This window comes from Tiliqua scincoides, chromosome 2 (genome assembly GCF_035046505.1).
Source record: "Tiliqua scincoides isolate rTilSci1 chromosome 2, rTilSci1.hap2, whole genome shotgun sequence".
NCBI lineage: Eukaryota > Metazoa > Chordata > Lepidosauria > Squamata > Scincidae > Tiliqua > Tiliqua scincoides.
The window spans coordinates 151,947,557-151,967,015 of NC_089822.1; the positions used below are offsets into that span (position 1 = coordinate 151,947,557).

The 19,459-nt window shown below is 47.2% G+C and overlaps 1 protein-coding gene across 1 annotated transcript; it reads right to left on the reverse strand.

Annotated features, from left to right (window-relative positions):
• Positions 1 to 959: 959 nt before the first annotated feature.
• On the reverse strand, positions 960 to 14,549 carry C1QTNF1 (C1q and TNF related 1). Its single transcript, XM_066613891.1, has 4 exons — positions 14,482 to 14,549; positions 9,120 to 9,261; positions 5,867 to 6,003; positions 960 to 2,945 (listed from the first exon to the last, which is right to left on the reverse strand). The coding sequence occupies exons 2-4, from the start codon at positions 9,248 to 9,250 to the stop codon at positions 2,395 to 2,397; spliced, it is 819 nt and encodes a 272-aa protein (XP_066469988.1). The 5' UTR covers positions 9,251 to 9,261; positions 14,482 to 14,549; the 3' UTR covers positions 960 to 2,394.
• Positions 14,550 to 19,459: the final 4,910 nt, after the last annotated feature.

The following is a 19,459-nucleotide window of genomic DNA, read 5'->3' on the forward strand; positions in this document are numbered from 1 at the left end:
ATGAAGCATTGGCATGAAATCAATGTCAGCATATCTCCAATAAGAGGGAAAGTCCTCATCTCCTTTGCACCAAACAGCACCTCATTCAGTATTCCAAACTAACTCAGTGAATAGGATGGGGGTTTAAGCACTTATATGCTATATTGCAGTGTTTCTCAAACTGTGGGTCGGGACCCACTGGGTGGGTCGTGGGCCAATTTCAGGTGGGTCCCCATTCATTTCAGTATTTTATTTTTAATATATTAGACTTGATGCTCCCATGGTATGTGACTGCATTTGGGGAAATGTTACAGACCTGCACTTTTAACAAGCTACTGTGTATATTCTAACAATGATAGTAAATGGAACTTACTCCTGGGTAAGTGTGGATAGGATTGCAGCCTAGGATTGATAATTTTCCCTGCTTGCTGATGTCACTTCCGGTCATGACATTACTTCCGGTGGGTCCTGACAGATTCTCAATCTAAAAAGTGGGTCCCGGTGCTAAGTGTGTGAGAACCACTGCTATATTGAATAATAAAAACATTGATCAAGGTTAGGTGATATTTACAAATTGTCCTGCTCAGTAACATCGCAAGGGGCTAGGGAGAGAGCCAAGGAAAGTGTAAGGTGAGGATGATGACAATGTCTGGGGAGAAGAAGCATGGAAGACACAGATGTAACACATAGGGCTCAATCCTAATTTACTCTGGAAACAGGCAGGTCAGCAGGCCTGCACTGCATCCAACACAAGTTTGGGACCATAAATGGCACAGCCCGGGGCAAGGGGAAACCTTTCCTCTTCCCCGTGTCACACTGCAGCGGTCCCAATGGGTCTACTTGGAACTGCGCCATCTGACAAGGTGGCGCAAATCCAAGCAGCCTGGGACTGCCCTGGGCCACCTAGGAACAAGGTCAGGTTCTGGTATTACTGCCAGATCCTGGCCCCGCCTCCCATCCCCCACCCGTCCACGGTTCTGCCTGCCCTCCTCCTGCCCTAAAAAGCCTCTCTCCCAGCTGAAGGTCAGGATTGGCGCCCTTAGAGGGTCAGACAAGACAGAAGAAGGGCCCTGCTGGATCAGGTCAAAGACCCATCTAGTTCAGTATCATGTTTCCTGCAGTGGTCCATCCTGCAGATGCCTCTGGAAAGTCCACAAGCAGGACAGAAAGGATCCCCTGCAACTGACACTCAGCAACATGTTGATGCTTGAACCTGAAGATAATGTATCATGGCTTGTTGTCATGGATACGCCTGTCCTCCATGAATCTCTCAAATCCCCTCTTAAAACCATTCAAGCTAGTGGTGATCACCACATCTTGTGGCAATGAATTCCAGAGACTGACTATGAGCTGTGTAAAGTAGTACCTCCTTTTGTCCATCTTGCATCTCCTGCTAACCATTTTCATGGGAAAACCTTTGTTTCTAGTATTGTGAAAGAGGAAGAAAAAATGTCTCTCCACTACCTCCAAATCATGTGTAATTTTCATAATGCATGTATCAATTATATCTCCCCCATGTGCTTTTTCCAAGCTAAAAACTTCCAAATGCTGTAGCTTCACCTTGCAAGGAAAGTGCTCTCGGTCTCTAATTTTGGTTGTCCTCTTTTGCCCAACTGCATGCTGGAGAGGCACGCTTACAACTGGGCCTCTTTTCACATGAAGTCCTTCACCATGAAGGACTCTCATTCTGACTGGGACTCTAATGCATGGGGAAGGAGACAATTTTTTCCCCTTGTGCCATTTACCTGCCAATAAATACAGCCATCCCGAAGAGGCTATCCTGAAATGACTATTTGGTGCAAATGGAAAATGGAGGGGACAGCCTAACCGTCAGAGGTGAATGGCAGAGAAGGGTAACGCAAGCTCTGAAGCATGAAGAAGGTTTTAACAGGGTTAAGAGTGAATTCAGAAATCAGTGCTGTAGAGGGCTAGAGGCTGAGGTCAGTGTGGATATAAAGAGATGCAGCTTGATTTAAGGGGAGGGGAGAATCCCAGCAGGGCATGTGAACTCAGAGGCTGAGAACAGTCCCAGCAAGACAAGAGAAGAATCAAATACTGGAGGACAGGAAGGGCTAGGAAGAATGGTGCTGCCATGTTTGATTTAGGATGTGGTTCTTTGTAGGACCAATGGAAACATGGGTCTGCACAAAAGTTAGATTACATTAGTATATGGGCAGGTCCTGGAGGCAGGGGTGGAGGGGAGGGCTTACAAGTAAGGGGCTAATATAGGGGGAAATGCCAGATCAGGAGAAGGGAGGATGTAGTTTGACATAAGTGAAGAGGCAGCAGTGTTGTCAGAGTCGGAGTGGGTTCTGGCAGATCAGGACTAGGATCAAAACTCGGTGAGGAGGAAGGCGCTGGAAGGCTGGAGCAGGAAGACGTTCTTAGCAGTATTTTGTCCATCTGCCTGCAGACTCAGGGCTCAGAGCTGGGCTTAACCAGGTATCCGCTGAAGGTGACGTATGTGTCAAACTCATCACTGAAAACAGCATTGTCCCGTTCGCCCTTGAAGAGCCGTACCCACACCTCATCCTGGTCCTGCAGGTCCAGCATCAGGCTTTGGCTCTGCATGATGCTTCGGTCGCTGGCCTGAGCATATAAGATGGCCACCTCTGCCTCATTGCGCATGATGTGCAGGTAGGTCTCCTTCTGGTTCCAGGTGTGCACGTTAAGACTGAAGAAATACACGCCAGGCACATAGCAGTAGAACTTACCCATGAACATGTTGAAATGGCCATAGAGGTTCACATACTCGGTGTCAAAGATTAGCGTCTGGTAGTAGTCATTGCTATGCAGGGGTTTCCTACGGCCGACTGAGAAAGCAGCATAGTTGGTCTTGTACCGTTCCCCTGGAGCCCCTATGTTGCCTTTTTGCCCTTTGAGGCCCATATGGCCCTTGCTCCCACTGGAACCAGACTTGCCCAGCTTGCCTTGGGGTCCACGCTCACCACGATCCCCTTTCTCACCTAAGTAATAGAGAGAGGTCATAATTGAGCAGCAATTCAACTCAGCTAGGCTTGGCCTCTACATTCAACTCAAGACAGACATTGGGTGAATGATGTAGACAAATCATCTTCACTCATCCTTGGGAGAGAAACCTAGAAGGAGAATGTCCCAGTCAACCCAGCACAGTCATTCACTGGGAGAACATAAAACGACCACTTAGCAAGTGTCTGGCTGCAAAGCCCAACAGGGGGATTCTCTCATCTGCGCCAACAAAATAGCTAGTGCAGATGCAAGCAGTCCCATTGCAGGACCTGAGGCTTTCCGTGGTGGAAGGGGATATAAGAACATAAAAATAGCCCTATGGATCAGGCCAAAGGCCCATCTAGTCCAGTTTCCCCAGTGACCCACCAGATGCCTGAGGGAGTACACAAGACAACAAGAGACCTGAATTCTGGTGCCACTCCTTTGCACCTGGCATTCTGAAATAGCAGACTTCTACAAACAGGAGGCTGCACATACCCATCATGGTTTGTAACCTGTGATGGAATTTTTCTTCTAGAAATCTGTCCAATTCACTTCTAAAGGCATCTAGGCTACATACCATCACCACATCCTGTAGCAAGGAGTTCCACAAACTATTCATGCTCTGGGTAAAGAAATGCAAGCATGCCCCGGTATCCACGGATTCAGTATCCATGGTTTCAGTTATCCACAGATACCATAGATACCAGGGACACCTATTAAAAAGATAGGGGAATATTTTTTTAAAATCTTGTTTTATCAAGATTTTTTTAAACTTTCCCCTATCTTTTTAAAGGCATCCCCTGTATCCACAGTTTCCACGGGGAAGTCCGGAACAGAAGCCCAGTGGGTACCGGATGATAGAGATTTTAGAGGGTTAGCTTATCTTCTCTTGTTTGAGAAAAATAACTGAAATAGGAGCCAAGAGAATGACTGTTGTTTCCCTTAAAAACAGGATTAGGAGAGCACATCTGTATTTTCTTTTGTCTGTCCTAACTCTCCCAATACTCAGTTTTAGTGGATGTCCCCTGGTTCTGGTATTGTATGAGAGGGAAAAGAACATCCCTCTGTCTACTCTATTCATCTCTTGCATAATTTTGTACATCTCAATCACGTCCCCTCTCAGGCACCTTTTTTCTAAGAGCCCCAAATGCTGTAGCGTTTGCTCATAAGGGAGTGCCCCAACCCAGTAATCATTTTGGTTACTCTCTTCTGCACCTTTTCTAGTTCCACTATGTCCTTTTTGAGATGTGGCAACAAGAAATGGACAATACTCCAGATGCAGCCTTACCATCAATTTCTATAAAGGCATTATAATATTGGCTGTTTTTAAATGATCCTTAGTCTAGAATTGGCCTTCTTCACTGCCACCGCACACTGGGTCGAAACTTTCATCGAGCTGTCCACAAGCACCCCAAGATGTCTTTCCTGATATGTCACAGACAGCTCAGAACCTATTAGTCTACATGTGAAGTTTTGATTTTTTGCCCCAATATGCATTACTTTACACTTACTTGCATTGAAACGCATCTGCCATTTTGCTGCCCATTCTGCCAGTTTGGAGAGATCCTTCTGGAGCTCCTCACAATCACTTCTGGTCTTCACCACCCAGAAAAGTTTAGTGTCATCTGCAAACTTGGCCACCTCGCTGCTTATCCCTGACTCCAAAGTCCCTTCCCCTGAAGAGACCTCCAATGGCCTTTCTGCCCCCACTGGATTTAGAGGTAGCCATTTGGGGTCTGTTGCACCAAACTGTGCCAGGGAGCTGAGGATTGGCCTGCCGGGGAAACCCAAAACTACCTCCTCTAGATTTTCAAATGTTGAAATATACAACTTATACATACACAGAGAGAGAGAGAGAGAGAGAGAGAGAGAGAGAGAGAGAGAGAGAGCTGCACCCCTTTCTATGAATTCCTGAGGAGGGCTCTAGGAGTTCAGCGATGTCAAGCTCTGCTCTGATGATGACGTAATTTCTCCATCTTTCATATTCTTCCAGTGAGGTCAGATCATGTCCTTATGCAACCTCTGAAGCTCTGGGTCTCACTCAAGACTAATTTGGCAATTCTTCCTGGCCTAAGGAAGGGGCTTGGATAAGATTATCATAACAGCTTCTTCAGGCCAGGAAATTCTTTTCTTCCTTACAATTTCTCTCAGACCAGTCCTCTGGCCTCTAAAGAAATCCAAAGGTTTGTCAAAATGCAGTCACTCCATGAATACGACCTAGGCTTTAGACCCAAAGCTCATTATTCTACCTTTCTGGATTCAGATATTTTGGAATCCTGCCCCACTGCTGTTTCAAGCAGGCTGCTAAATGCATTCAACTTTGCTCGGGTAAGGGCTGTTTCACAGAGAAGTTCAGAAATGGGTAAAGCTACAAGTTTCACAGAGCAAGTCCCAATTCCACTCCTGCATGTCAGGTTGCACCATGGAGATCCACCCCACCCTGCATCAGCATAGGAGGCAGCTGTAACAACTCTCAGGGCCCAATTCTATCCAATGTTCCAGCACTGGTGCAGCTGCAATGCAGCCTCGAGGTAAGGGAACAAATGTTCCCATAACTTGAGGAGGCCTCTGAGATGGCCTCCCCAACACAGGATGCAGTGCATACCCCATTGGCACAGCAGCACCGGCACTGGAAAATTGGATAGGATTGGGCCCTCACTTGTTTCTTCCCTGGTTCTGTGGTTCCCCCCCCTCCCGCAACCTGCTACAAGAAGAAGAACTCCCAGTATGTCACACAGCAAGTGGAAGTGGACAACTGGACTGGGAGGGGAATGGTGGGGAAGTAGCTGATGCCCCGTATCTTGATGTGGGGAAGAACCTCTCTAGCTCATCTTCCCCATTGTGCATTGCACAAAGACCTTCTCTCTCCCTGCAGTCCAAGATCTGAATCCATACAAGGCCAATCAGTGCTCCTTACCTTTCAGGATGGTAATGTTGATCTGAGGCACAGGCTGGTACATGGGGTACGCTGAGAAGTGCTCAGAAGGATCACAGCAGCGGACACATTCAGGGCCTCTGGGCGTCTTGCTGTGTTGCTCATACACATTCCCAGCCCTGGGAGGCAGAAACAGCACAGACAGGGTAGATTGCAAGGCTGGGAGAAAATTGGAAATGTAATTCAGGAACCCACTGACCTTGGCAATTTAGCAAAGGCCCCTATTCCGGGATCACACACTCAATTTTTCCCCCTGAAGTCATCATTTCACAAACTTATCCTGAAGTAGAAGTTGTTGGCAGAAATTGCTGAAAGCCTGAATGCTGTCAGGTGGTACATACATGTTTTACACAGCCCCTAGTAAACAATCCATTTTTTCCCCACTTGCTTCACTTTTCCCTGCCTGTACTCAAGGCACAGCTAGGCCTCTGATTGCTTGACTGGGAGTTTTGTCCCAAACTTGCAATGGGGGCTGAAAGACAGCTTCACCCCTCACCAGGATATTTTTCAAGTTGCCACCAAAGGGCATACCCTCCTGTATGGAGCTGTAGTCGAAACACTTCTGTTCTCACACAGTGTTGTGTCCTTCGCTGACTTCTAAAGCAGGGTGTGTTAGCGTACAGAACACTGTACCAGTCCCCACAAGAAAGAATGTTTTAAGAACAGATCACGGTACATCTGGTAACACTCCTTAGGATATTTGCAACTGAAACAAATTAAGTGAACATTTACGCGTACTATTTGGATTGGTAGTTATGGGGAGGCAGAAGTGAAGCCAGGCAATTGCCATTTGGAACCAATGCCCAGGCATTTCTGCATAAGCGTCTGCTGCAGAATCACCACCCTTCTTAAATGTTTCTTTTCTAGAGACTAATGTGGCGGCGGGGAAAGAAACCTGAAGGATTCTCCTGCTTGTTAACAACATCTCTAAAAGGAACCCCAAAGACAGTCATTAATGAGGAACAAATACCAGAAAATGGCAGCTTTCCTTGGTTTATAGGGGGAATTGAAGCATATGTAGCCGTAGTGTGATCTGGGGGCACAGGAAGGCAGTGCAACCAAGACAGGCCTCAGAATTGATTCTCCTCTTCAATTAACTGCATTAAGGTCTGCAGCTGGCCTTTCTCCCAGTATATGCCCCTGCTCCATCAGATGTGCACAAGGAGACTGCGGGCAAGCTGAACCAATGCCTAGAGCGGTGCTCCAATTTTCCTCTCCCATTTTTTTCTTGCCCCCCCATGCACATTTGTCAGCATGCACGCTACACAACCCCACTGTCTCCCTGCCATTGCATTGCCACCTCCTCCTGCATCCACCACTTCTTCAAAGCAGACTACCTGGAACAATCCTGAGAGTGGGAAGAGGATGTCTTCCATTGCTCTTTTGTTCCCAGGTCCCTCCTGCCTGGGAAGTGGCATTGCAAGATTGCAATGGACAATGGAGATGGCTGGGATGCTGCCATGATCCTATTCCCCATCTCTCTTCTTCCGGGTGAGCAATGGCAAACAGGGTCACAGAGGCCCCCCATCACCTCCTCTAGCCCCACTACTGTGATCTTTGGCATCAGTGCTGGAGGAGGAGGTAGAAGAGAAGTAGGTGGCCTGCTGCTGCCGTGATAAGGATGGCAGCAAAGTGGCTAGGTGGCATGTTGGTGGAGGCAGAGTGCAGGTACAGGGTGCAAGGCGCCCCCTGCTAGTTCACTGCTCCTCCATCACCCACCACCTAAAGCAGCCACTTCACCCAGCCTCATAAGTGGGCTGGCCCTACAGACAAGGAGAAGCATTCGGTGGAGGTGCGGTGGGAACCTGACGGCTGAGCACTGAATGATCCAACTGGACTGAAGAAAGTTGAAGAACATCTGCTCGTTAAGACAACTAAAAGCAGTTCAAACAACACAGAACCCAGCTGGGCCCAAAGCTGTGGAAACTCTATGATAATTGAATTCATTCTGTACACATCAGCACTGGGGTAATGCCAGTCAGCTCATTTAGCTATGCATCTGTTAATGAGACAGAAATGCCCTCCAGTTGCATCCATTAAACAGGTACAGACTGTCTGTTACTTTCTTATTATGTTCCCAGTTTAAGCCAAATGTGTACCCACTACAGTTGGCCTATTACTGGAATAGCACATATACTAGTGCCTGGAGAGTGGGCAAATTTGCCCCTGCCTCCTAGCCATCACGCATTAATGAGAGAAGGGGTGTGTGGCTTTGGCAAGATCTTTCTTAGTGCCGCTTTCTCCCCTTGTGTCCCAGCGCAGGGCCCCATAGTTCCTAAGGAGGCTCTTGTTAGAAATCCTAAACAGGCAGATTATTTGCAGTCTCTGCAGGGGAGAGGGAATGAGGAGTATGTGGCTTCCATACGCAAAACGCTGCATAAGTTGAAGCTGGTATGTCAGATCTCAGTGGGGTGCAGCCGCAGTGCTATGAAACAGACTGTGAAGCACTTTGGAAGGATGAGCCACTTGCTCACTTAGCCTATATAAGCACCATCCACCAGTCTAAGGACAGGGGGAATTAATGTGGTGATTCACAGCAGATCTGAGAATGCGCCAGAGGCTATGACGTCCGAATCCCAACTCTCCTGCCCTTTCTAGCAATGGCCAGGCAAGAACAAGGCTGCAATCCTATGCACAGTCACCTGGGAGCAAGCCATACTGAACTCAACGGCACTTGCTTCCAGACATACATGCATAGGATTGTGCTTTAAGACTGAGTGAAGCCTTGATGCTGTAGGAATTTGCAAGGGGAACCTAAAGAAGCCTTTTTACAATCCTTGTAAAAAGATACATGGTGGAAAGCTCACTCTGGTTAAAAGAGCCTTAATTTTATGCCTGTGAAACAGCCATTAAGGCCCCTTATACAGTCATTTATACCTCCTCCAGAGCCATTATCATCATCCAGCAGCCTCTGGCTTCATTCAAAGTGGGTCAGAATGATAGAGTTAATTGTGCATTAACTGCACATGGAAGATGCACATTAATGGAGTTAATTGGGCATTGAAGTATACCACGAAGTTATTTCTTTAACTGTCAGCAGTTGGAACCATAAGCGTAACAATCAGGGTGGGAGATAATGGGGATATTCTGAGTAGCTGCCCAGGTATGCAGTACTGCTAATGGTAATCTATCCAGGGCCTGTGTGAGAGTCTTGGTGATCACCTTCCACTGCTGAAGAACAGAGCCATCACCTTTTGATATCCTGTGGCCTCCATGTCCCACAGTTGTAACCCACCTGAAAGTATGATGCTGGGGTGGTGTTTGTGTTGGAGCTCCAGGCCTCTCTTCCATGTCCCTCTCATTGCAGTGAGCCTGGGATAGCAGACAGAAGAGCAAAAAAGCACTGGGTGCCAGAGGTCCCTTCATTGCTCTGGGCCCTGTTGGAGAGAGTCAGGCAAGGAGAAAAGGGGGGAGAGGTCAGGGAGCAAGAAGAAATCCTGCTAGAGTGATGTAAGGCCCTTGGGCCCACGAGGTGAAGGACACTGGCAAAATGTCAGACGCCACACAGAGGACTAAAGAGACTGAGGTTAAGAGTGAGCAAGAGTGCCACTACATTTAAGTGGCATTCTGCTGGGAGCAAAGATGTCACTTGATTAGAATACAAATTGGACAGTAGAGCTTCTCGGAGCCGTAGGTGGGCATCAAAGCCAAATAATGCTGTGAAATACAAGAGCAACGTCACACAGCAACCTCAGTCTAATCCTGTCTAACTCATATTTTTGCCATGGTAAACCTGTAAACCACAAAGGGAAGGGAGCACAGTTTTCAAAGCTAACTGACTTGCCCCAAGTAGACACAACCATGTGCTGACTCTTGATGCATGTTCAGCTTGTCTGGTCTAGAGGGTAGAGCCTCCATTTGCCTGAAGATTAACATCCACAAGGTCGCCAGTTCGAGGCCACCGGCACCGTGCGACCTTGAAGCAGCTGGCAAGCTGCAGCTGAGCTGTTCCATCTGCTCGGAGCGTGGGAGGATGGAGGCCAGAATGATAAACCAGATCGGAGTGTAACACCTTGAATGTAGTGGTTCTTGAAAGAAAGAACCTTCTTTCAATTTGTAAAAATCCCTGCGTGGATTTAATAAGCCTGCCTATGTAAACCGCCTTGAATAAAGTCTTGAATAAAGACCAAGAAAGGCGGTATATAAATACTGTATATTATATATTATTATTATTGTGACCCCAAGAAGCTGAGAACATGCACACACACCCCTTCATAGTGTTGAGTGTTTACTATGGCAAACACCTCTGGAACAGTGGTGGCCCTGGATTGCTGTAGAAATTGCAGAGAAGCATAGAGGGAGCTCAAAAGTGGATTGTGGATGCAGAGGTCCAAAGAAGGGCAAATGGCTGACAACAATTAATCTTCTTAGCATTGTAGTGTTGTGCAGGTTCTAGGCACAGCTCTTTTCTTCCTGACTATGTAGAAAATGGAGCTGGGGTGAAGATTCTTAGTGGGGGGATGCAGCTGCTGGGCTTCAGCACTTCCTAGCCACTTGGCACAGTCTATACTTTCTCGCTTGGGAACCCTGGCCATCATTTGTCCACTGCAAAATGACAGCGGCAGACGCAATTTGCACAGGACAAATAGCAAGCAAAGGGGTGTTGCTTAACTCCTCCCCGACCCACATTTCTCCACAACACTCCCAGCAGCTTTCCTCCAAACCAGGCTTCCCAAGTGCGTGTTTCCCATGCAAACGAACAACTAGAAAGAAAAGAAGCAGGGCTGGCTTTTAGGCAATTGGGGGCAATTTTGCCCAGTTGGGCCCTGCGCATGGTGGGGGCCCTGCATTGTACTTCCGCCCACTGCTGCTGCCAGTTGGGCCAAAATTGGTGCCAGGCAGGTGGCAGCATGCTCGCCTTGCTCTTTCCCTGCCCTCACATCTTCCAGTACCATCCTCTAACCATCTTGCTCCAAAGTGGGCTGCTGTGGACAGGATGGGGCACGCAAGTGTTGGGGAGCATTGGGCCTGGGTGCATGCTCCCTCCCTCCCTCCCTCCCTCCCTCCCGCCGACCTTTCAGGTGCCTATTCTGCACAATCACAAAAGGTACAGGAGTCCTGTCCACCTGCACAGAAGTAACAGATGCTTTTTTCTTGGTCTGGCTCCATTCAAGAGCTAAGAAAATTAGCAGAGGGGGCCCAGCAAAATTAGAGGGTCCCCCGCAAAAGCGTTTCCAATTGGGCCCTGCAGCTCCTAAGGCCGGCCCTGGTAAGAAGGGCAGGTGGGGAAGGATTAAGAATTCCCTTGCCAAGGCTTTTCCTAAATGATTTCTTTCCTTAATGGCTTTGCAGCAGAGATGTGTTGGCTGGAATTCTCTGTGCTGTGTTAGGCAGTGAAAGTGTAGATAGACCCTCAGAGTAGACAGATGCAGAATAAGTAAGAGGAGTCCTGAGAAAAGAAAACAGGCATCCTGTTCTCTTGTCAGTGGCAGATGGAGCAATGGGTAGCTGGGAATAGGGAAATTCAGAAGACAATATCACCCTTTCCCTACAATATTGTAAAGATGACATGACTCACTTGCCCATACTTTATTTTCAGCTGCCTGTTGGAACAGTTCAATAGCTCCGTCCTAGGGTACGTCTGTGGCTTCATGACAGTGCATGTGTGTGAACACTGGAATCGAATTCAATAATAAGCCAGAACAGTGCAATGCCAAGCAAAACTAGGCAACTTTCCTAACATCTGTGGTCAACAAGCTGCTGGGAAGACAAAACGTCTCATGGAATGAACCACACAGCTGGGTCAAAACCCAGGAGATTCTGGTGGCAACAGCAATGTGCCTGGCAGAGCAGAAAGAGAGGGCAACTGGGCCAAAGGACACAGTTACACAACTATGTTGAAGCAGGAGTCATGCTTAGGCAGGTGGCATTTGTGCACTACACTTGCAAAGCTCATGTGTACCTAAATGCACACAAGCACTCCAAATAAGCTACAACCATGGAGCATATGGTTGTGTGAGCATTCCTTTTGCACAAGGAATGTATATGCAGTTTGCTCTGAACTGCATTAATGAGTGCATCAGTGTATGTTGGTCTGAAGCTTTCTCTGAAGACCTCTGGGAATTGTTGTTTTCTGAGATGTTTTCAGAACTACAAAACACAGGTTCAGTTGGGGAAGAGGAACTAGAACAGTTCACCTACTTTTAGACTTTAGTGTAGATCAGTGGTTCTCAACCTGTGCTCCAGGGATCACAGGTGGTCTGTGAGACCCTGAGAAGTGGTTTCAGGAAAAAAAAAAAAAGATGATTCTGCAAGATGCTTCCCAACGGAGCACCAAAGAGAGGGCAGAGAATGGAGCACCTGCAGCTTCCATTTTCATTGTCTTCCTGAACGCTCCCCCATGGGCTATCAAATTGAATTGTATTTTTGTGTGTGGTGGGGATGGAGGGGATTTCATGTGGTCCACGACAATTCCAGTGTTTGTGTCAGTGGCCTGCAGGCTCCTAAAGGTTGCGAACCACTGGTGTAGATATTTGTGCAGTTCAAACTGCACACACACTTAGCATTTGCTGCACTCACACACTCACTGCACAGTGCATAAAAACTTACATATACCCAGTGTGCATTGTTCATATTCCTTCTCCCTCCATGCATTTTGAACACAAACAGCAGACCACCTGATTCTCTATAGGCTGAGTTAACATGACTATTCCCCATATGTATCCAATCTCACACACTGGCACATTTCCAGCATTCAAATACATAAAGGCAGGCAGAGTTCACATATATCAATGTAATGCACAATAAATGATACAGATCATAGCCCCAAAAAATCAGGTGATCAGCAAAAAAGAGGGGGGGAGAGAGAGAGAGAAAAAACAGACACAGATAAAGATGAAGACAGACACACAACCAAGCTCAGAAGTGTATGCTTATATGATTTAGAAAACCCTACTAGAGTCACTTTGCATATGCTAATAGTACTGGTGTATGCAGAGAGTACAGCTTGTACACATATTCACACGCAGAGAGATGTAGGAAAGCCTATGTGTGGGTCAGTCAAAGAACACCTACACATACGAAGATTGTGTAGGTCCTAAAACTTACAGACATTAAATGCAGGAACAAGAGAAAAGGCTCATATACAAAGGTTCACAATATGTGTATACACAGAGAATCCCAAACATGGTGAATGAACCCTGCTTATCAGTGGCTCCCCCACAAGTACAGAATTACCTTCCCCTGAAGGCTCATGAAGTCTAAGCACAAGCATTTAAAAACAATGAGGTGTATTCATTTTGAGTGGACAAGCTCAGTATGATTAGGGTTAAACTGGTATGGGATACTTCTAATTTGACCATATTTCATGTTTAGTAGGTTTTTTTTATCTCTGTTTTAATTGTGTTTTAAACCAAGCTGCCCTGAGCCCTCAGGATGTAGAAAACAAAACACCCAAATGCATACATCATCACCACCATCTTTTGCTTTTTATGACACAGGAAAGGTCTACTGAGCACTACAGAATATAGAAAAGAATATAACAGCAAAAACCCTCCTATAAGTTTTTTCAACAAAATATCTACTCTCATATTCTAGGTCCCAAGAGACAAAACCACACAAAAATGTGTAGCCAGACATATGGCCAGACAAAGAGGGTCTTATCTATTCAAGGACAAGCATATACAAGCAGCAAAACAGGGCATGCACACAACTGAACACACATAAGCTTGTATAGAGACATGAGCTCAGGGGCATACAGAGATATGTGCTCCAAGAGTGTATTTGTTTTTTCCGGTTCCCATTGGCTACTCTCCATCTCTCTGGGGCCTGATATAACAGCCGGCAATGTCTAGGAATGTAAAGCTATCACATCCTGGGGAAAAAAGTTCCTTTGTCGTTGCAGATCCAGAGACACAGACTGTTCCAGACAGTCAAACAAGAGGAGGATATTGGGGTGAGGAAATAGGGTTCAAGACCCCTGCCCTCCCTTCATGGCCAAAGATGCTTCATCCTCATGGGTGTTTGTGGGAGCATAACGGGTGCCGTTCCTGGATGGGCTACAAGGCAGCCCAGGGTTGTGCATAGCCAGGTGAAATAATCCTGAGCTACGGAGCAGCTAACAGCAAGCATGCCAGCAGGCACAGGCCTCAGGCAGAGAGTCCCTGTTCCCCTTCCCCTATCAGGGCAATGGTTCATGGTTAGACTTCCTGATACAACTTGTCCCCAAGTGACATTTCCCCAAGAACTGACTGTAGAGAAGAATAGGAGATGGGAATACATTGCAACAGAAATTAATTTTTCCTAACTCTCTTAGATCAGCTTCTGGAGTGTTAATGATGCTGCCTAGACAGGGAAGGTAGCCAAGCAATGAACAGCAGTAGCAGTCTCCCTGTTACTGCAATGGGAGGATAGCATGTGGGGAAGATGCCGACACATTCTTAGTGCCCAAAGCACCAAAAGTACCAGCAACCTGAACCCCACAGTGCCTTATGTGTTATGAGTGCTTCGCTATGACCCCAGGCAGTTCTGGCTTGCTATTGTCCAGTCACTCCCCCAGCAAATCAGTACAAGTCGCTTGTACACGTCTTTTGCACACAAAATTCCACAGAGTCCTAAGCGCCTGGTCCCAGAATTCTGCCCATCTGATTGGCACCTACCTCAGGGGTAGGATTACAGGCTGCCGGAGCCACTACTTGCCTTTGCCTTTAGTCTTCTAGATCATCCCCCTCCAAGTCAGCACTTCCACCCCTGCTAGTGGGTAGAAAGGTGGAGTGCTGGAGAGTCCAGCTTCTAGCCTTCTGATCTCAGGCTCCAAGCAAAACTGCACTTTCTGGAAAACAGCAAAAGAAAGAGGGAAAGAAAGGGGCAGACACTGCAAGCCAGCCCTCCTCCCTCAGATGGGAGCACAGCTGCCGTTAACCATATGTATGCCCGGCACCCACAGCTGGGACAGCGAAATCAGGTTTCCTCTGCCAAAAAGTATCTCCAGATGCTGGGGTCTAGAGCCAAGAAAGGAAAGAGAGAGGGAAGGAAAAATATAGCCACTGCCCACAGCAACGGAGATGAGTTTGGCAGGAGACAGGCAGCCCTGAAGCCCAATTCAGCCTGGCACAGAAACTGACTGCAGCCGAATCCTTGATGGGCCTCCTTTGGTACATTGCTGCACCCACATTGCCTAAGACTGCAAATGGGCATCCCAAGTTATGTACAACCCAGCATGTCCAGAAGCAGCCTATGCTCCCTGCAATCTGCAGAGAAACTCAGACTGCTGCCAGGGAAATTAAGACCAAAGGGTTTCCAAGACTTAAGAGTGCTTTGAAGACTGAAGTCATGGCACTAAGTTGGCATCAGGTGGAACTCTTAACTCACAAAGAGGCAGGCAGTGAGTCTGGTTGTAGCCCACCAGCCCTGGCTTGATCATCACTGACAGAAATCTTTGGGTGAAGAGGGTACTTTCAGTAGGGGGCTGGTTACTGCTCTTTCCTTTCACTCAACGTAGCAGGGAACTGCCCTGTGAGCTCTCTGCTAATATTCCGTGCCACTCTATTATTATTATTATTATTATTATTATTATTATTATTATTATTATTATTATTATTATTATTATTCCTTTCCTTGCACGAGTTCTCCATAGAGGAGATCCTTTGGGATCCGGCCATCATCCATTCTCACGACATGACCGAGCCAACGCAGGCGTCTCTGTTTCAGCAGTGCATACATGCTAGGGATTCCAGCTCATTCCAGGACTGTGTTGTTTGGAACTTTGTCCTGCCAGGTGATGCCGAGGATGCGTCGGAGGCAGCGCATGTGGAAAGTGTTCAGTTTCCTCTCCTGTTGTGAGCGAAGAGTCCATGACTCGCTGCAGTACAGAAGTGCACTCAGGACGCAAGCTCTGTAGACCTGGATCTTGGTATGTTCCATCAGCTTCTTGTTGGACCAGACTCTCTTTGTGAGTCTGGAAAACGTGGTAGCTGCTTTACCGATGCGCTTGTTTAGCTCGGTATCGAGAGAAAGAGTGTCGGAGATCATTGAGCCAAGGTACACAAAGTCATGGACAACCTCCAGTTCATGTGCAGAGATTGTAATGCAGGGAGGTGAGTCCAGATCCTGAACCATGACCTGTGTTTTCTTAAGGCTGATCGTCACTCCAAAATCTTGGCAGGCCTTGCTAAAACGATCCATGAGCTGCTGGAGATCTTTGGCAGAGTGGGTAGTGACAGCTGCATCGTCGGCAAAGAGGAAGTCACGCAGACATTTCAGCTGGACTTTGGACTTTGCTCTCAGTCTGGAGAGGTTGAAGAGCTTTCCATCTGATCTGGTCCGGAGATAGATGCCTTCTGTTGCAGTTCCAAAGGCCTGCTTCAGCAGGACAGCGAAGAAAATCCCAAACAAGGTTGGTGCAAGAACACAGCCCTTCTTCACGCCGCTTCGGATGTCAAAGGGGTCTGATGTGGAGCCATCGAAGACAACAGTGATCACACTGTACTGTCACATATCAAATATTATAACCAATTGTAACTGGATGTCAAATATGTACATCGAATGGTGACTATTAAATAACTGTCAAATCAAAAATAGTCCAATCAAAGACTATCCAGTCATGAATATCCAGTCAAGATAGCAGCAGAGCAGCATAGTGGCTATTGGACTGAACTACAAATCAGAGAATTTAAATCTTACCTTTCCTTTAACTCAGTAGATAAAGCCATAAAGCTCACCTTGGGCCAATCTCTCCTAGCCTAATCTATTTTACAAGGTTATTTTAAGGATAAATGGGGGGGGGGGGAGAGGAGATAACTCTGTATACAGTTCTGAGCTTCTTGGAAGAAAGGCAGCATCACTCTAGCCCACCACTCTCCACACTTTCTCTTCTGCTCCATTCCCTTCTTTTTCCAGTCCGGAGAGTGGGAGGAGCAGAGACTGGCACATTGCCACATAAGGGGGGATAGCATTTGCCATCTTGGGTGCCAGGAGATCTTGGGCCAGCCCTGGAACCAATCTATATATCATCGTGAAACTAGGCTAGAGTAACTCCCTGAAGAAACAAAGGACACAATCCTATGTATGCCTGCTCAGAAGTAACAGCCCAATCCCGAGCTGCCCGGAGTACGGGGCTGACGCAACGCCAAAATGGCTGCCACAGCGTCCAAGGTGCCCCAGGTAGCTGCCACCGCCTCCTCAGGTGAAGGGGACTTTTGTCCCCTTCCCCCAACTTCCTTTACAAGTAGCCCCACAATGCGACTACTCAATTCTGCAGTGGCTCTGGATGTGGCCCGACATGGGGATGAGGATCCAGTGGAGCTGAGTGGAGATTAAGGGGATACTCTTACATTCCTTGATGCTTCTGTCATGTCCTCTATCAATTCAGTAGAAGAGCAAACGCTCTGGGAGATGCTCAGATTTGACACCTGTGGGCTGCATGGACAAAGAGGCCGTGGTATATCATATATGATAAGACTGGGGAATGACGTAACAATTGCTATGGCCATGGGTTACTGCAGCCAGTCTGCTGCCTAACATCGACTCTCTCCTGCTGTACATGTGGATATCCAGTCTGAGTGGTAACTCACAGAATAATCAGCGCACTATGTATGGTCACAGCCTTCTCTCTGTCCCTTTCCTAGGCAACTCATGGGATACACCACTACAAGAGCTTATAAAGTCTGCAGTGGTGGCCTTTATTTACTTTCTCTTTAAAGTGCCTATCATGCCATCATTTGCAAGTGTGCAGAAACAGGAGAGTGTACACGCATCGTACACAAGGACATACATTTCTGCCACTGAAACAAGGAGTGAGAATGAAGCTGCAGAAGAAACCCACAGCCCTGCTAGAACTGAAAAGGACCTTTTAAGCCATTTCTGCTTAAATGTAGAACATTGCATATACGCAACAGGGACCAAAGGTGCACACCTGTGAGTGCCAAGCGAAAACAGGTTTTAATCAACTTTGAGCTGAAATGATCTTCTTTCTTGCACATGGTAGAAACTTCCCATGGTTTGAGATTGATTCAGCAAGGACTAGACAATGGCTCACATGCTTTCCCCACAACACCATACAGTGGGCTATGGGCCCAATCCTATCCAACTTTCCAGCATCAGTGCAACTGCAATGCAGCCCTAAGGTAAGGGAACAAATGTTCCCATACCTTGAGGAGGCCTCTGTGACAGGATGTGGTGCTTATGCCCCATTGGCACAGGTGCACCAACACTGGAAAATTGGATAAGATTGGGCCCTATACTACTGCAAAAAGGATGGACCAGTGGAGAGGGAAGGGCAATATCATGCCAACAGCATCTCTTCAGTTCTGAAGTGCCACTTTCTTCCTGACAGAGCCCCCTGATCTCTTTGGAGGCACATCACCATGTTCCAAAAAAGGTGAGGCTTTATGAGGGATGCAAGTTCAGATTTTTGCGTGCTCTCTCTCTCTCCCCCACCCCCACATTTTTCTGTTTCATGTGAAGTGAGCAAACAGGAAAAAGGCATAAAAGAATGAAGGCAGCCGCAATCATTGTGTAACAATGATAAGTTTTTAAAGGAAGCTAAGACAAAACCATATTTTTACATCAAAGTTTTTCCAGTTGCGAAGTTCATTTGAGAACAGAAAGACCTCCATTTGCTTTCATTTGAATCCCTTTTATCTTATGCAGGAAAAACTTCAGAGTTATCTGACTGTAATTCACAGCAATAGTTATAAAGTTTTCCTCTATCCCATCTCCTCAAACACCCACTATGCATGCCCTGACCCTTCTGCCAGTCCCTTGTTTTGCTAACCACCCTTGTCCCTGGAATATCTATCTGAAGAAAAGACCCATTTTAGCAGTTGCATTCTGAATGTGTGGGGTTGGTGGTGGCACTTGGTTGATGAGTAGATGTGTTATCTCTGAGTCTTTAGTAAACTTAGACCATGAGTTCTTTGTTTGGGATCCTTCTTTTATTCTGAGCCAAAAGAGATTTATCATGGTGCTGCCTGCGACACTGACCACTCCCTGGTGTGCAGCAGAGTGAAACTGCAAACAAAGCAACTGTATCACACGAAAAAGGAAGGAAGACCTCGCATTGATACCAGCAAGACCCGGGATCAGAGAAAAGTGGAGGAATTTGCACAAGCGCTTGAGGAATCTCTTCCAGGCCCGGCCGACGCAAACGCATCCAACAGATGGGAAAATTTGAAGAATACCGTTTACAACACCGCCTTGTCCATATTCGGCAAGAAGACCAACAAGGCGGCAGACTGGTTTGAAGCCCACTCTGAGGAGTTGACACCAGTCATTGAGGAAAAGAGGAGAGCTCAAGCAGCATACAAGGCCTGTCCCAGTGAGCGCAACCTGCAGGTCCTCCGAACTGCTCGCAGCAAAGTCCAACAGACTGCCAGGAGATGTGCTAACGACTACTGGCTCCAGCTCTGTTCCGAGATACAGATAGCAGCTGACACGGGCAACATCAAGGGGATGTATGATGGTATCAAGCAGGCACTAGGTCCAACACAGAGGAAAATTGCCCCTCTGAAGTCTGCCACAGGCGAGGTCATCCAGGATCGGGCGCAGCAGATGGAACGCTGGGTGCAGCACTACTCTGAGCTATATTCCAGAGAAAATGTAGTCACCGAAGAAGCACTGAACAACATTGAGTGCCTG